Source organism: Patiria miniata, unplaced genomic scaffold (assembly GCF_015706575.1).
Source record: "Patiria miniata isolate m_02_andy unplaced genomic scaffold, ASM1570657v1 HiC_scaffold_16, whole genome shotgun sequence".
NCBI classification, from domain to species: Eukaryota; Metazoa; Echinodermata; class Asteroidea; order Valvatida; family Asterinidae; genus Patiria; species Patiria miniata.
Window position 1 is genome coordinate 6,460,587 of NW_024037054.1, and position 13,295 is coordinate 6,473,881.

The 13,295-nt window shown below is 37.6% G+C and overlaps 2 protein-coding genes across 4 annotated transcripts in view; one reads left to right on the forward strand and one right to left on the reverse strand.

The window, feature by feature from the left end:
* Positions 1-614: 614 nt before the first annotated feature.
* LOC119722786 (dnaJ homolog subfamily C member 22-like) lies at positions 615-7,823 on the forward strand. 3 transcript variants are annotated; one of them, XR_005270480.1, is made up of 5 exons: positions 615-754; positions 2,271-3,071; positions 3,838-4,079; positions 6,475-7,223; positions 7,306-7,823. XR_005270480.1 is itself a non-coding variant. In XM_038193117.1 (4 exons), the coding sequence occupies exons 2-4, from the start codon at positions 2,456-2,458 to the stop codon at positions 6,682-6,684; spliced, it is 1,068 nt and encodes a 355-aa protein (XP_038049045.1). In that variant the 5' UTR covers positions 615-754; positions 2,271-2,455; the 3' UTR covers positions 6,685-7,823. The 3 variants fall into 3 exon arrangements, 2 of the variants coding, with proteins under 2 accessions (XP_038049045.1, XP_038049046.1); XM_038193117.1 differs by having other exon boundaries at positions 6,475-7,823; XM_038193118.1 differs by having other exon boundaries at positions 626-742; positions 6,475-7,823.
* A 4,010-nt stretch (positions 7,824-11,833) lies between these two features.
* LOC119722787 overlaps positions 11,834-13,295 on the reverse strand; it is a 30,708-nt gene continuing 29,246 nt past the window's right edge. The window contains exon 40 of the mRNA XM_038193119.1: positions 11,834-12,621. Coding sequence (XP_038049047.1) covers positions 12,403-12,621 — 219 coding nt within the window. The 3' untranslated portion in view covers positions 11,834-12,402. The remainder of the gene's footprint in view (positions 12,622-13,295) is intronic.

Sequence of the window (13,295 nt, forward strand, 5' to 3'; positions counted from 1 at the left end):
TTATATTTTTCGCGCATAAAACATTTATTCGGTATAATGACAATGTTGAAGGATTTCTCACGAAATTGAATCTCCTAATGTTACACATCAAGACCGATCACTGGATGAAATTCCAACTTATGGCACTGCACCTCTCAGAACTCTCCAATATAGAATAAGTTCACTGTACGTGTATAACAATTATTCATGAGCTCGGCGGACGTTGACCTATTTACGAGGTTGCACCCCTTGTCATGATCTCAAACGCCGCAGGTCGATGTATAATTCGTTACCTCCACATATATATTCCATGTAATTTTGCTAAATTAATGCCATTGTTAATAATACAGACGTATCTAAAAAAAACAATTATAAAAAAAAAAAAAAAAATTTGAGTCGAAAATCATATAATTTTGACTTCAATACCGTAGTTAGTTATTAAGTTATTCTGCGGAAAATTCTGTTGATTTATGTTTAAATTAACACACAAAAAATGGGTTGCCCTTCCATCATACCGGTACATGTACTTTTAAAAAAAATTGTGATGAACGGTCTGCTTGAAGGGCGACCTCTTTTGGTTTTATCAAGACGCGCGCATAATTTGATATTCTAGAGGGCGCACTATAACTTTTAAGAATCTGGATCATTGACCAAAAGAGGTCGCCCTCCCATCCCAGCAGACGATCCGATTAAATTATTTCGTTAAATGTTATGAAGAAGTCGGGTTTCTGTTTCGGAGCTCCGTAAATGTTTCTTAAGTCATGTAAGTGTGCAGGTAAGTGTTAAGCTAATACTTCATTGATAACTGAGGTGAAATTGGAATTTTGTGGCTGTTAATTGTGCTGTCATTTTAGTTTTTGTAAGCTGTGCAGTGTGATGTGGTGCGCGCATGGTTTGCAAAAAAACTGTAATGTAACGTTGGTGTATTGGTAAGGCGGCCGGCCTGCCGGCGGGGAAGGAATCCCTACACGAATCATGATCAGGATGATGTAATTTTGAACAAGATTGCAACTTGAACTTTGGAAAGAGTTCCATACTGGGCCACCACTCAGATCTCCTGCACTAAGTCTACGGGCCATGAAGAATCATCAACTTTTGGTACTTTTCAGGTCATACATGTATTAGGAATATGACTCATTATGAGTGGTGGCCCAGTATCTTTCCCTTCGATACCCTCCGTACTAGCGCTCCACCGAATAGGCATACTTTTGGAAAGAAAGTTGCAACCTGACACTACTTCAGCGGCTGTGTATAAAGTCTATGAACAGGATGAAGAGTCGTTTTAAGTATTTAGGGCCTATTATTATTAACAAAAATTGGAAATGTTTCTCAGTCCCAGATTCATGTCTTATCATCATTTTTGCAATAACTGATCTTCGTCGAGATGATATGTAAAGAAAAAAGCAGTGTCAGGTTGCAACATTCTTTCCATACTTTTTTATAAATTGACGACTGGTACACGGCACAGTATGTATTTTGTGCAAACCCTCGCAAGAAGGCCCCCCCCCCCAAAAAAAATGGTAAAGAGAATACAAATGAGAAAGACAGTAACCCTGATTAGATCCACGCATTCATTACATTTCATAAGTCCCATTAAATTGTTCAAAACAAGCGGTAATTTCGAAAAGTAAAAAAATTAAGATTAACTTACCGCTCACACTTAAATGTGTCTGCCGAGTTGTGCAGTCCATTTCATTGCTTTTCCGTCATCATGGTCAAAGGGCGTGTTTGACGTCACTATCGAAGAGAAAACAAGTCGCGATTAATCAATTACTGTTTCCTGTAATGATATGTGCCCCGCGCCATCTGGTAGTAAGGGCTTTTCCCGCGGGGCACATATCACTACACGAAACAGTCGTTGACTCAGCGCGACTTGTCTTTCTTCGATAATGATGCACGCTCAGTCGATCAGCAATGAAATTTACACAACTCGGCAGACAAATAATTTTGAGCGGTAAGTTGATCAGAATGCTTTGCTTTTTTTTTTAAATTACAGTTTGTTGGGAACAATTTAAGGGGTGTTACGGAATGTTATGAATGCGTGGATCTATTCAGTGTTTCTGTCTTTCTCATTTGTATTCTCTTTACCAGTTTTTTTTTTTTTTTTTTTGGGGGGGGGCCTTTTGTCTTCGCAAGAGTACGCACAAAATGCATATCGTCTACCAATTGCAAAGTATGCCTATTCAGTAAAGCGCTAGTACGGAGGGTAGGCCTACCGAAGTTCCGAAGCTCCACTCAGTAGAGCTAGGAACGTACATGTGTTAATATTTGATTCTTTTCACTTTTGTTAGGTCCCATCTAGAGTCTCGGAAGCATTGTCATTGAAGAAGTGCAACGAAAGCAAAACTCAAGTTTTAATTCAACTTGAAAATTTGGAGGATATGTTGATGTGATCCAGACTGTGAAACATCTACATTTAACTTTTTTTAGCCAGACTTTCAACTTTGCTTTCAAAATCTGCGTCAGAACACCAACAATGGCCAATCTCTTTGTGGCATACGTTCTGTGGTTGTTCCTCGGATGGCTAGGCGTGCATCATTTCTACTTGGGTCGCGACAGACAGGCGTTCGTCTGGTGGTCGACGTGCGGCGGCATTTTCGGGTTAGGCTGGTTCCGGGACATCTGGCGCATACCGTCGTATGTGGACGCCGCCAACAGAGAACCGTACTACATGACGCGTCTGAAAGAAAAGATTGCTATGCGTAAATATCCGTCATTCGACCCTGTGCGCTTTATCGGTCAAACATGCTTCGGGACCTTCATGGGATACCTCTCCATGCTGACGATTTCGGAGGAGTATCACGTCGAAAATCCCATTCCTAGAAGCTGTTTGGTGCCATTTGCTGTTGCAGTGGCCGTCCACATTGTTGGGAACATCGGCTGGGAGACGGTCTCCTTTAAGTGGGCCCTGGCTGGACCATGTATACTGGCACTCGTGTTCCCCGGTAACCCACATATCATCGTCTACATGGCCTTGTTGAGCTCTATTCTGTCACAGTGGGATCGCGGCTTCAAAACGGTCGAACCACCTCCAGCGGCGAGTTCAAGACAGCGGGGATTCTGCACGCGAGTCTTCGTGCTTTGCTTGGCAGGTATGAGTGTAAATCACATTGTTGTAGTCGTGCTCCATCACAAGTACATCAAAAGTTTTGTGTCCTACTTTTGATCCTAAATAACTCTGTTGTTTTCCAATGCAATTAAACCAAAATTTGAGATCATGTAAACAAGGCATGACCAATTTTATGGAGCAAGTTTCTTCAGCTTTGTGCAAGAGGGTGAGGTTTTACACCCCATACCAAACAAAAATACTCACTTTCAGATTCCGCCACTTTCGAATTGGCGTCCTGCAATGTTGATACAGTGCTGGAGATGGTGGTAGAAGGCGTGCGTGCTGTGGCTGAAAGCTTTTGAAGGAATGCCGTATCACCCCTGATGTCATTGCACACCTCCATCATTTGCTGCAACACACGATCGAGGAGGTGTGCAATGACATCAGGGGTGATCCTGCATTCCTTCAGAAGCTTTGGGCTGCAGCATGTGCCTACCATCTCCAACGCTATATCAAAATTCTGAAAGTGAGTATTGTTTTTCGTATGGCGTTTAAATCTCACCCTTTTGCACATAGCTGATCTCGCAATTTAGAGAAATGAAAACATTTCACAACTGTTGATTGCTGTGATGTGTGATATGGCGTTTACACTGTATAATCCCCTGCGTAACCCGATGACACATTAAGGTCAAGTAAAAACACCCCAAGCCCACCCCCCCCCCCCCCCCCTTGAAGTGCTTAAGCAAGCTTGTGAATTTTTTTTCTCAAAAAACAGTGTTTCCTTTTGATTTGTGTTTTTTTCCTTTTAGGGTCGTTAGTCATTTCCATGTGGGGGTCGGCCTTGTACTTCAACGCCTCGGTCACGACCTCCGACGGCGAAACCATCAAATTCCGAGATGCGGTTGATCACTTTTTCAATTCTCCCTTCTGGAAGCAGTTCAAGGAGACCGTCCAGCAGCTGTTTAATGAGTGGCAGGAGAGTGGTTGGGAGAATATGTGGAGTCGGTTCGTAGCGGCCTTAGATCCGGAGGGAGAGCAGAATGCCTATGAGGCAAGTGCATCGAGGACTTCTTTGAAACCTTGCAAAATTCGTTCTGTCCATGCTCTTTTTCATTTCAACTTTTTCAAATTTCAACTTTGTTGTTTTATTTTAAAGAACAAAAAAAAATTGGATTTGGGTCATTCCACCGGGTTGGGGAACAAAGTGTGACATATGACCATATTAAGAAAAGCATGAAAGCTTTGCTAGCAGTTGCTCTACATAATGTTTGTTGTTGGGTGTTTCACTACTGCAGAAAGTTTGACATCATTTCAATGTGTTTTGCCAAAAATATGAGCAAAAAAAGTCATTTTGGATGTAACATTGACACCGTGTCAGTGTTACGTCTCAATATGACATTTGTAACTTTTCTTAAAATTTCTGCGAAACTTTACCCAAATTTACTTTGCGTACTTCTTATTATACATGCAACACAATAAGAAAAGCTTTTGTTATGGTAGTCAGGTATCAAATGGAGCAGAAATGATAGCTTGATTGTGTGGATGTAACATTTACACGGTGTAAAATGTCACACTTCCATTGGGTGATTTTTACACCGTTACATCCACACTTGAGGTATTGTTTCTGCTATATTTGAGCGCTGTCTATACCAAAACAAAAGCTTTTCTTGGTGCTTAGGTGTCCAGTTGTAAATATGCAGTGTCAGTATGGGTAATAGTTAACATACGTGTAAAATTTGGCAAAAAAATAATATTTTGATGTAAAATTGACACGGTGTCAATGTTACGACCGAATTAATACATTTTTGCTCATATTTTTGTCAAAGTACTTTCAAATGATTTCAAACTTTCTCAAATATCTAAACACCCTAAGACAAATATTATGTTGAGCAATTGTTTAGAATGCATTGATACTTTTCATAATATAACCAAATATATGGATGTAACATGCACTTCTTCCCAACCCGGTGGAATGACCCATTTCTGTTTAGGATGTCTGCAACCGCCTTGAAAAAGGTCTGTCTTTTGGTTTGTTTTTACGCCAAACTAGAACCACTGTTTGCGTAGACTATACTTCGGTTTAGGGCAAAACCTAATATTGATTTACTTCACCCTGACGCAAAAATTACATCTTATGAATAGTTCAGTTGGGGAACCCACTGCAACAATGTACACCAGTTTCGAACCAGCCAACCGATCCCGTAAGCTCGGTGGTCGAGTGGTAAGACAACTGCACTAGAAAGCAGGAGGTCATGGGTTCGAGTCCCACCCGAGTGATATTTTCCAACTTTCACTCGGGAGGTAACACACTGAGTATACAGTGTTTAGACATCGGTGAAGGGCAAAACCTAATATTGATTTACATCACTCCGACGCAAAAATTTAGATGGAATTAGATTAGACTGGTTTCCATTAGATTAGACTGGTTCCCACTGGAGTAGACTGGTTCCCATTCCCTACATAATCAATCCTAATAGGGGCAGGAACCAGTCTATGTTGCCACGAGAACTATATTAAGCAGAACACCTGGCCTATTCATTGTGCAAATAAATGTATGCACAGTCTGGACCTAGTACATTTGTATTTACATTATCTGTTCACATTAACCAGAATTTGTTGGAACTCAATTTGTATTATCAAAAGTCAACTGAAGTGGATCCCCGAGTGAGAATTTTGACCGTAATTGATTACAAAAATGTCTAGGGAATCCTAGACTTGTAGATAACATATGATACTTAGGGCCAATGATTTTCCTTGAAACGGAAAATGGAATTTGAATCTGAAGAAAATAACTTCTGCAATTTATTGCTAAAAAACCATAATTTCGTTAAATTTATTGAGTCCAAAACGAATTGTTGATGATTGATTGAACAGAATGCATGTTGTGCTTAGGTAAAAAAAATCTACAGTAATCTATCCTATTTTGTCGCTAATCTTAGCGTGAAAACAAAATGAATATGACATGAATTTCGCTTCGGCCAGCTGATGTGTGTAACGTCACGGGATTGGCCTGTACGGCTATTGCATGTTTCTTGTGTGTGTGGCAGTGGCAGTGCAGTATACGACTTGACTGTGGTGAAGTTAAATACTATGTCTGTACATTGATCGGCCGTTGATAAAATAGCAATCTTTTTGGGAGCAATTTTCTCACGTTCCAACCAAATGGCTATTTCATTATCGTCTCATTAGAATTATTTTCTGTGTACATGGTATATGTTAAAATGCCTTTTTATGTACATGTATTGAATAACTGTGAAATGGAATTTTTCAGCCTGAAACAGAATTTAGGATTTTTGAAAAACGGAATTTGCACTTTTCTGAAACGGAAAAACATTGGCCCTAGATACTGTCGGGTTGAATAACTTATAACTTGGAAGAAAACGTGCCTAATTTGAACATATCCATTCACAATTAGTACAATTTCTCTATCGTTTGACTACCCACAGGTGTTGGGACTTTCCAAGAATGCCACTAAAGAAGAAATCACCAAGCGCTACAGGCAGCTCGCCAAGCAGTTCCACCCGGACAAGAACCTCAAAGGGAACCAAGAAGAGGTCGCGGAGAAGTTCATGCAGATCCAGGCCGCCTACGAGACGCTGACGAAGATCAGAGACAGGAGGTCACGGACGAAAAGATACTACGACAGTTCGGACTGATCGTTGTTAGGTAGGTCAAAGGTCAGAATCTCCAAGGTCAGGGGGCAATCTGAAGGAGCTTTCTGTGCACATAATTTATTTACCCCATAGAATATTTTGCCGACCTAATTTTGGTTAGAGTCAGCATGCACATTTAGCACGCAAAAAATGGGGACTCCAATTGGCTCCAAATTTTCGTCGGTACAGAAAATATTTCCCAACATTTTTTTGGTTACCAACATTTTGGCCCGAAACTTTTGGCACCAGAACAGCTAATGAAAATTTAGCAAGCACAAGAAATATGTTTGAATGAGATTTTGCCTGCCAATATGCAAATTCTGGACCCGAAATTTTGCACTAAAATTGGCACAAATTTAATCAACAGAAAACATTTCCTGAGAACATGTTGGTTACAGGCAACGCTTAACTTTGCCACAAAAATTTATAATGCACAAAAAATATCCAAAGAAGCTTTTGTTACCATGGTTACAGGCCAAAATGCAATTTTTCCCCCTTTTTTGACATATGAATATGCATGTATTGAACTTTCTGCTTGCAAAGTTTTTGAGTTGAATTTTTTTGCATAATGTGTTGATAAAGTAGCATTTCAGTGTACTGTCGTGTGAATCTCTCCTATTGCAGTAAATGAACTAATTTTTTTCACATCAGTATAAATAAAATTTGTAAACACTTCTTCAGGAGCTTATTTTGAAATCTGCGTGTATTTTTGTTTTAACCAATGTAAGGTGAAATGCGTTACTTAAATTTAGTTTTCAGAATATATGCCAAAATGTAGATTTGCCTTGAATTTGGGGCGAGCACTTGTAAATTTAAGGGTAATTTCCTATTTTATTAACAATTTCTATAAATTTCTATTTTCAAAATTTATACACAATCTTACCCAAGTCATCTGTTATTTTTTTTCAAAATTCAAATCATGTTGTGTTAAACAAATTAGAATTACTTAACTTTTTTAAATTTGCTGCATGGTAATTTAAGGTAATTATGGATAAATACATTTTTCGCTTCACTCTATTATGGAGTACTTGATTTCTGATAATTTTACGCAAGAAAAACCTTTGTGGAAATATAATGCACTCTGATTTAACTTGTTTTTGATGATACAATAATAAATCAAATTATTATAATTTTAACAATCATGCTTTGCCCGGGTTGAATTGCTTTCCAGTTCATTACACATATCAAATAAATCATGTCATATCAAGCAATTATTAAATTAGCTGAATACATAATTGCATTCATTCATATATAAATTGCATATTACAAATCAGGAAAGAAATAATATAAACTAATTTTAACTTTTGAGAGGTTTTCTCTACACAGTTCTGAATAAGAAATTAATAAAAGCTATTTTTTTGGCTTTCTAACATGTCTAAAGCTCAAAACGTTGAAATTTCTTGTAGTGTTTAATAATTATTCATCAATTTGTCTTGGCGAAAAAATCTTCAAATGCTCTGACTGACAAGTGTTATGTGCATCATAGTCAAATGTCAAATTAAGATGAAGGCCTTGACATGAATATATCCAGTAACCGTCATTCCTTCAGAATTTACCAAAAATCCCCAAAAGGGTTGATCAGCTAGGGTTTCGTTAGATTGAAAAAATTGAAAGGGCTAGGCTAGGCAAGTGACATTCACACTCGTAGCCTTACAATCTTATCAAAATTTGGCAAAAAATTGACTTTTTTCCAAACAATGCAGAAAGTCCTTCAGAGGCAAGAGGATCACCAATCACTATTCAAATACCCCAAATTTCAAAGATTTAGACAAAATTCATTGATATTTTTGAGGAAAAAAGTCACAATTTCAACCGATTTTGCCCCAATTTTCCGTCGAATTTTTCTTTTCAGAAGCACGTCTGTCATCAAATCGTATTGGAATGTCTTCTAAGGTCCGTTTGGCATCTTCCCTACAAGTTTTACGGAAATTCATTTTTCGGCCAAAATTGAAAAAATTGCAAGGGGGTTAGCCTTACATTTTTATCAAAATTTGGCCAAAAATTGACTTTTCTCCAAACGGTGCAGAAAGTCCTTTAGAGGCAAGAGGAGCATCAATCACTATTCAAACACCCCAAATTTCAAAGATTTGGACAAAATTCATTGATATTTTTGAGTAAAAAAGGCACATTTTCAACCGATTTTGCCCTAAATTTTAGGCCAAATTTTCTTTTTAGAAGCACGTCTGTCATCATATCGCATTGGAATGTCTTCTAAGGTCCGTTAGGCATCTTCCCTACAAGTTTTACGGTAATTCATTTTTCGGCCAAAATTGACAAAAATTGCAAGGGGTTAGCCTTACATTTTTATCAAAATTTGGCCAAAAATTGACTTTTCTCCAAACAGTGCAGAAAGTCCTTAAGAGGCACGAGGAGCATCAATCACTATTCAAACACCCCAAATTTCAAAGATTTGGACAAAATTCATTGATATTTTTGAGTAAAAAGGTCACATTTTCAACCGATTTTGCCCTAAATTTTAGGCCAAATTTTCTTTTTAGAAGCACGTCTGTCATCATATCGCATTGGAATGTCTTCTAAGGTCCGTTAGGCATCTTCCCTACAAGTTTTACGGAAATTCATTTTTCGGCCAAAATTGACAAAAATTGCAAGGGGTTAGCCTTACATTTTTATCAAAATTTGGCCAAAAATTGACTTTTCTCCAAACGGTGCAGAAAGTCCTTAAGAGGCAAAAGGAGCATCAATCACTATTCAAACACCCCAAATTTCAAAGATTTAGACAAAATTCATTGATATTTTTGAGTAAAAGTCACATTTTCAACCGATTTTGCCCTAAATTTTAGGCCAAATTTTCTTTTAAGAAGCATGTCTGTCATCAAATCGCATTGGAATGTCTTCTAGGGTCCGTTTGGCATCTTCCCTACAAGTTTTACGGAAATTCATTTTTCGGCCAAAATTGACAAAAATTGCAAGGGGTTAGCCTTACATTTTTATCAAAATTTGGCCAAAAATTGACTTTTCTCCAAACAGTGCAGAAAGTCCTTAAGAGGCAAGAGGAGCATCAAGCACTATTCAAACACCCCAAATTTCAAAGATTTGGACAAAATTCATTGATATTTTTGAGTAAAAAAGTCACATTTTCAACCGATTTTGCCCTAAATTTTAGGCCAAATTTTCTTTTTAGAAGCACTTCTGTCATCAAATCGCATTGGAATGTCTTCTAGGGTCCATCAGGCATCTTCCCTACAAGTTTTACGGAAATTTATTTTTCGGCCAAAATTGAAAAAATTGCAAGGGGTTAGCCTTACATTTTTATCAAAATTTGGCCAAAAATTGACTTTTCTTCAAACAACTCAGAAAATCCTTCAGAGGTAAGAGGAGCATCAATTACTATTCAAACACCCCAAATTTCAAAGATTTAGAAAAAATTCATTGATATTTATGAGGAAAAAAGTCACATTTTCAACCAGTTTTGCCCCAAATTTTAGGCGAAATTTTCTCTTCAGAAGCACGTCTGTCATCAAATAACATTGGAATGTCTTCTAGGGACCGTTTGGCATCTTCCCTACAAGTTTTACAGAAATTCATTTTTGGGCCAAAATTGAAAAAAATGCAAGGGGTTAGCCTTACATTTTTATCAAAATTTGGCCAAAAATTGACTTTTCTCCAAACAGTGCAGAAAGTCCTTAAGAGGCAAGAGGAGCATCAATCACTATTCAAACACCCCAAATTTCAAAGATTTGGACAAAATTCATTGATATTTTTGAGTAAAAAAGTCACATTTTCAACCGATTTTGCCCTAAATTTTAGGCCAAATTTTCTTTTTAGAAGCACTTCTGTCATCAAATCGCATTGGAATGTCTTCTAGGGTCCATTAGGCATCTTCCCTACAAGTTTTACAGAAATTTATTTTTCGGCCAAAATTGACAAAAATTGCAAGGGGTTAGCCTTACATTTTTATCAAAATTTGGCCAAAAATTGACTTTTCTCCAAACAGTGCAGAAAGTCCTTAAGAGGCAAGAGGAGCATCAATTTATATTCAAACACCCCAAATTTCAAAGATTTAGACAAAACTCATTGATATTTTTGAGTAAAAGTCACATTTTCAACCGATTTTGCCCCAAATTTTAGGCCAAATTTTTTATTAAGAAGCATGTCTGTCATCAAATCGCATTGGAATGTCTTCTAGGGTTCATTAGGCATCTTCCCTACAAGTTTTACGGAAATTCATTTTTCGGCCAAAATTGAAAAAATTGCAAGGGGTTAGCCTTACATTTTTATCAAAATTTGGCCAAAAATTGATTTTCTTCAAACAACTCAGAAAATCCTTCAGAGGTAAGAGGAGCATCAATTACTATTCAAACACCCCAAATTTCAAAGATTTAGAAAAAATTCATTGATATTTATGAGGAAAAAAGTCACATTTTCAACCAGTTTTGCCCCAAATTTTAGGCGAAATTTTCTCTTCAGAAGCACGTCTGTCATCAAATAACATTGGAATGTCTTCTAGGGTCCATTAGGCATCTTCCCTACAAGTTTTACGGAAATTCATTTTTTGGCCAAAATTTTAAAAATTGCAAGGGGGTTAGCCTTGCATTTTTATCAACATTTTGATCAAATTCACCCCAAATTTTGTAGATTTAGACAAAATTCATTGATATTTTTGAGGAAAAAAGTCACATTTTTCAACCGATTTGCCCCAATTTTTAGGCTCAAATTTTCTTTTCAGAAGCACGTCTGTCATCAAATCAAATTGGAATGTCTTCTAGGGTCCATTAGGCATCTTCAAAATTGGAAATATTGCTCAGTCCCAGATTCATGTCTTATCATTGTTTTTGCAATAAATGACCCTCATTGTGGTGATATATGAAGAAAAAAGTGGCGTCAGGTTGCAACAGTTTATCCCATTTCAATCTTTTTTTATGGAGCACTTGATTTCTGATGTTTTCGATGATACAATAACAAATTAAATTTTTATAATTTTCACAATCATGCCTAGCCCGGGTTGAATTTTGTTCCAGTTCATTACACATACCAAATAAATCATGTCATGTCAAGCGATTATTAAATAAGCTGAATACATAATTGCATTCACTCATATATAAATTGCATATATATATATAAATATTGAAGAAAAAAATCTGCACAACTAATGTAACACTTTTGGGAGGTATTCTCTTCACTGTAAAATAAGAAATTAATAAAAGCTTATTATTTTGGCATTCTAAATATCAAAGTGTTGAAAACACTTTCAGTGTTTAATAGTTATTCATCGATTTGTCTTGGGAAAAAAATCTACATATGATCTTAACTAGCAAATGTTAATGTATGTGCATCATAGTCAATATCAAATTAAGAAGAAGGCCTTGACATGAATATATATCCAGTAATCCTAATTCCTTCAAAATCCACCAAAAATCACCAACAAAGGATGAGCAGGAATTTTGGTAAGGCCATGGGACTAGTAATGTACACCTCATATTTCAAGCAAAAATAACTTGCCATTAAATGCCTACAAAGTGATAGATTTTGAAGGATTCAGGAATGCTCCCAGAAAGAGCGCTGTTATCCCTTGAAAGTTTCAAGTACACTGAAATTACCATCGAGTTCCTGCAGCATTGATGGATTTTGAAGGATTCAGAATGTTCTGGGAAATCGAAACCATGCCCTTTGCAACTGAGTTCCTTCAAACTGGTGGATTTTGAAGGCATCTAGAAACCTCTAATTGAGAAAAGGCTTTGGATTGAACTTACTAAGTGGATCTCACTGTAGCGGGATAGTTATAGCACTCCTAGTGTTGTCCTCTAGTTTCTCTTGTATGTTTTCCATGCATCTGTTGCCGACTGTTCCAGCGGTTGGGATCCTGGGTAAGCGAATTGAGCTCTGGTGAGAGATGGTGGAGTTCTGGGGCACCACCGGAGTCTCTGGTCCGTCCATCGGGAGGTAGGGCAGGTAGATGTGGGCTTTCTTGACGCCAGGTTCCTTTGAAGAATGGAAAATAACTCAATTTTAATTAAAGTCTTAATTCCTCAACTAAAAAAAAATCATTATTCAATTAAAATTCTCATAAAACATTACACGAGGCAATTTTAACTTTTTGCTGAACAAAGTCAACACAAATTATTGTGTTTCCTCAAAACATTTCCAACAACATCGCTCACTGAAAAATTGAAAATGTTACAAACATTTGATTCCAGGGAACAAGAAACAAATAAAATGTTGGGGGGGGGGGGGGTGGTACCATCTTCCAACATAGGGGGCGCTTTTCAAAACTGATGATTATATGCTAACTATGCATTATGTGCCCCTGTGCCCCTTTTCAGGGCGTATTGTATGGGTTTTTGGGGCTTTGTTTTCATATTCCTCCTTTATATCAAAACTATCTATACCATTATTGGGAAATGGTTACTTATAAGAAATAGACGGATACTTTAAGGGCATTTTTTTTATCTCGAAGGGGCACTTTTATGCTCGAGGCGAGGGGGCACATTTATAGCCGCAAAAGGGGCACTTGGGAAAATCTGGGGGGGCAAATGCCGCCCCTGCCGCATGATGACTTGGAAGCGCCAAAGTTTTTCGAATGATGATGCGTACACAGCCCCGTAATCAAGATGGCGCACATTACCGTGAAAGTGCTATAGAGTCCACCTGTGAGT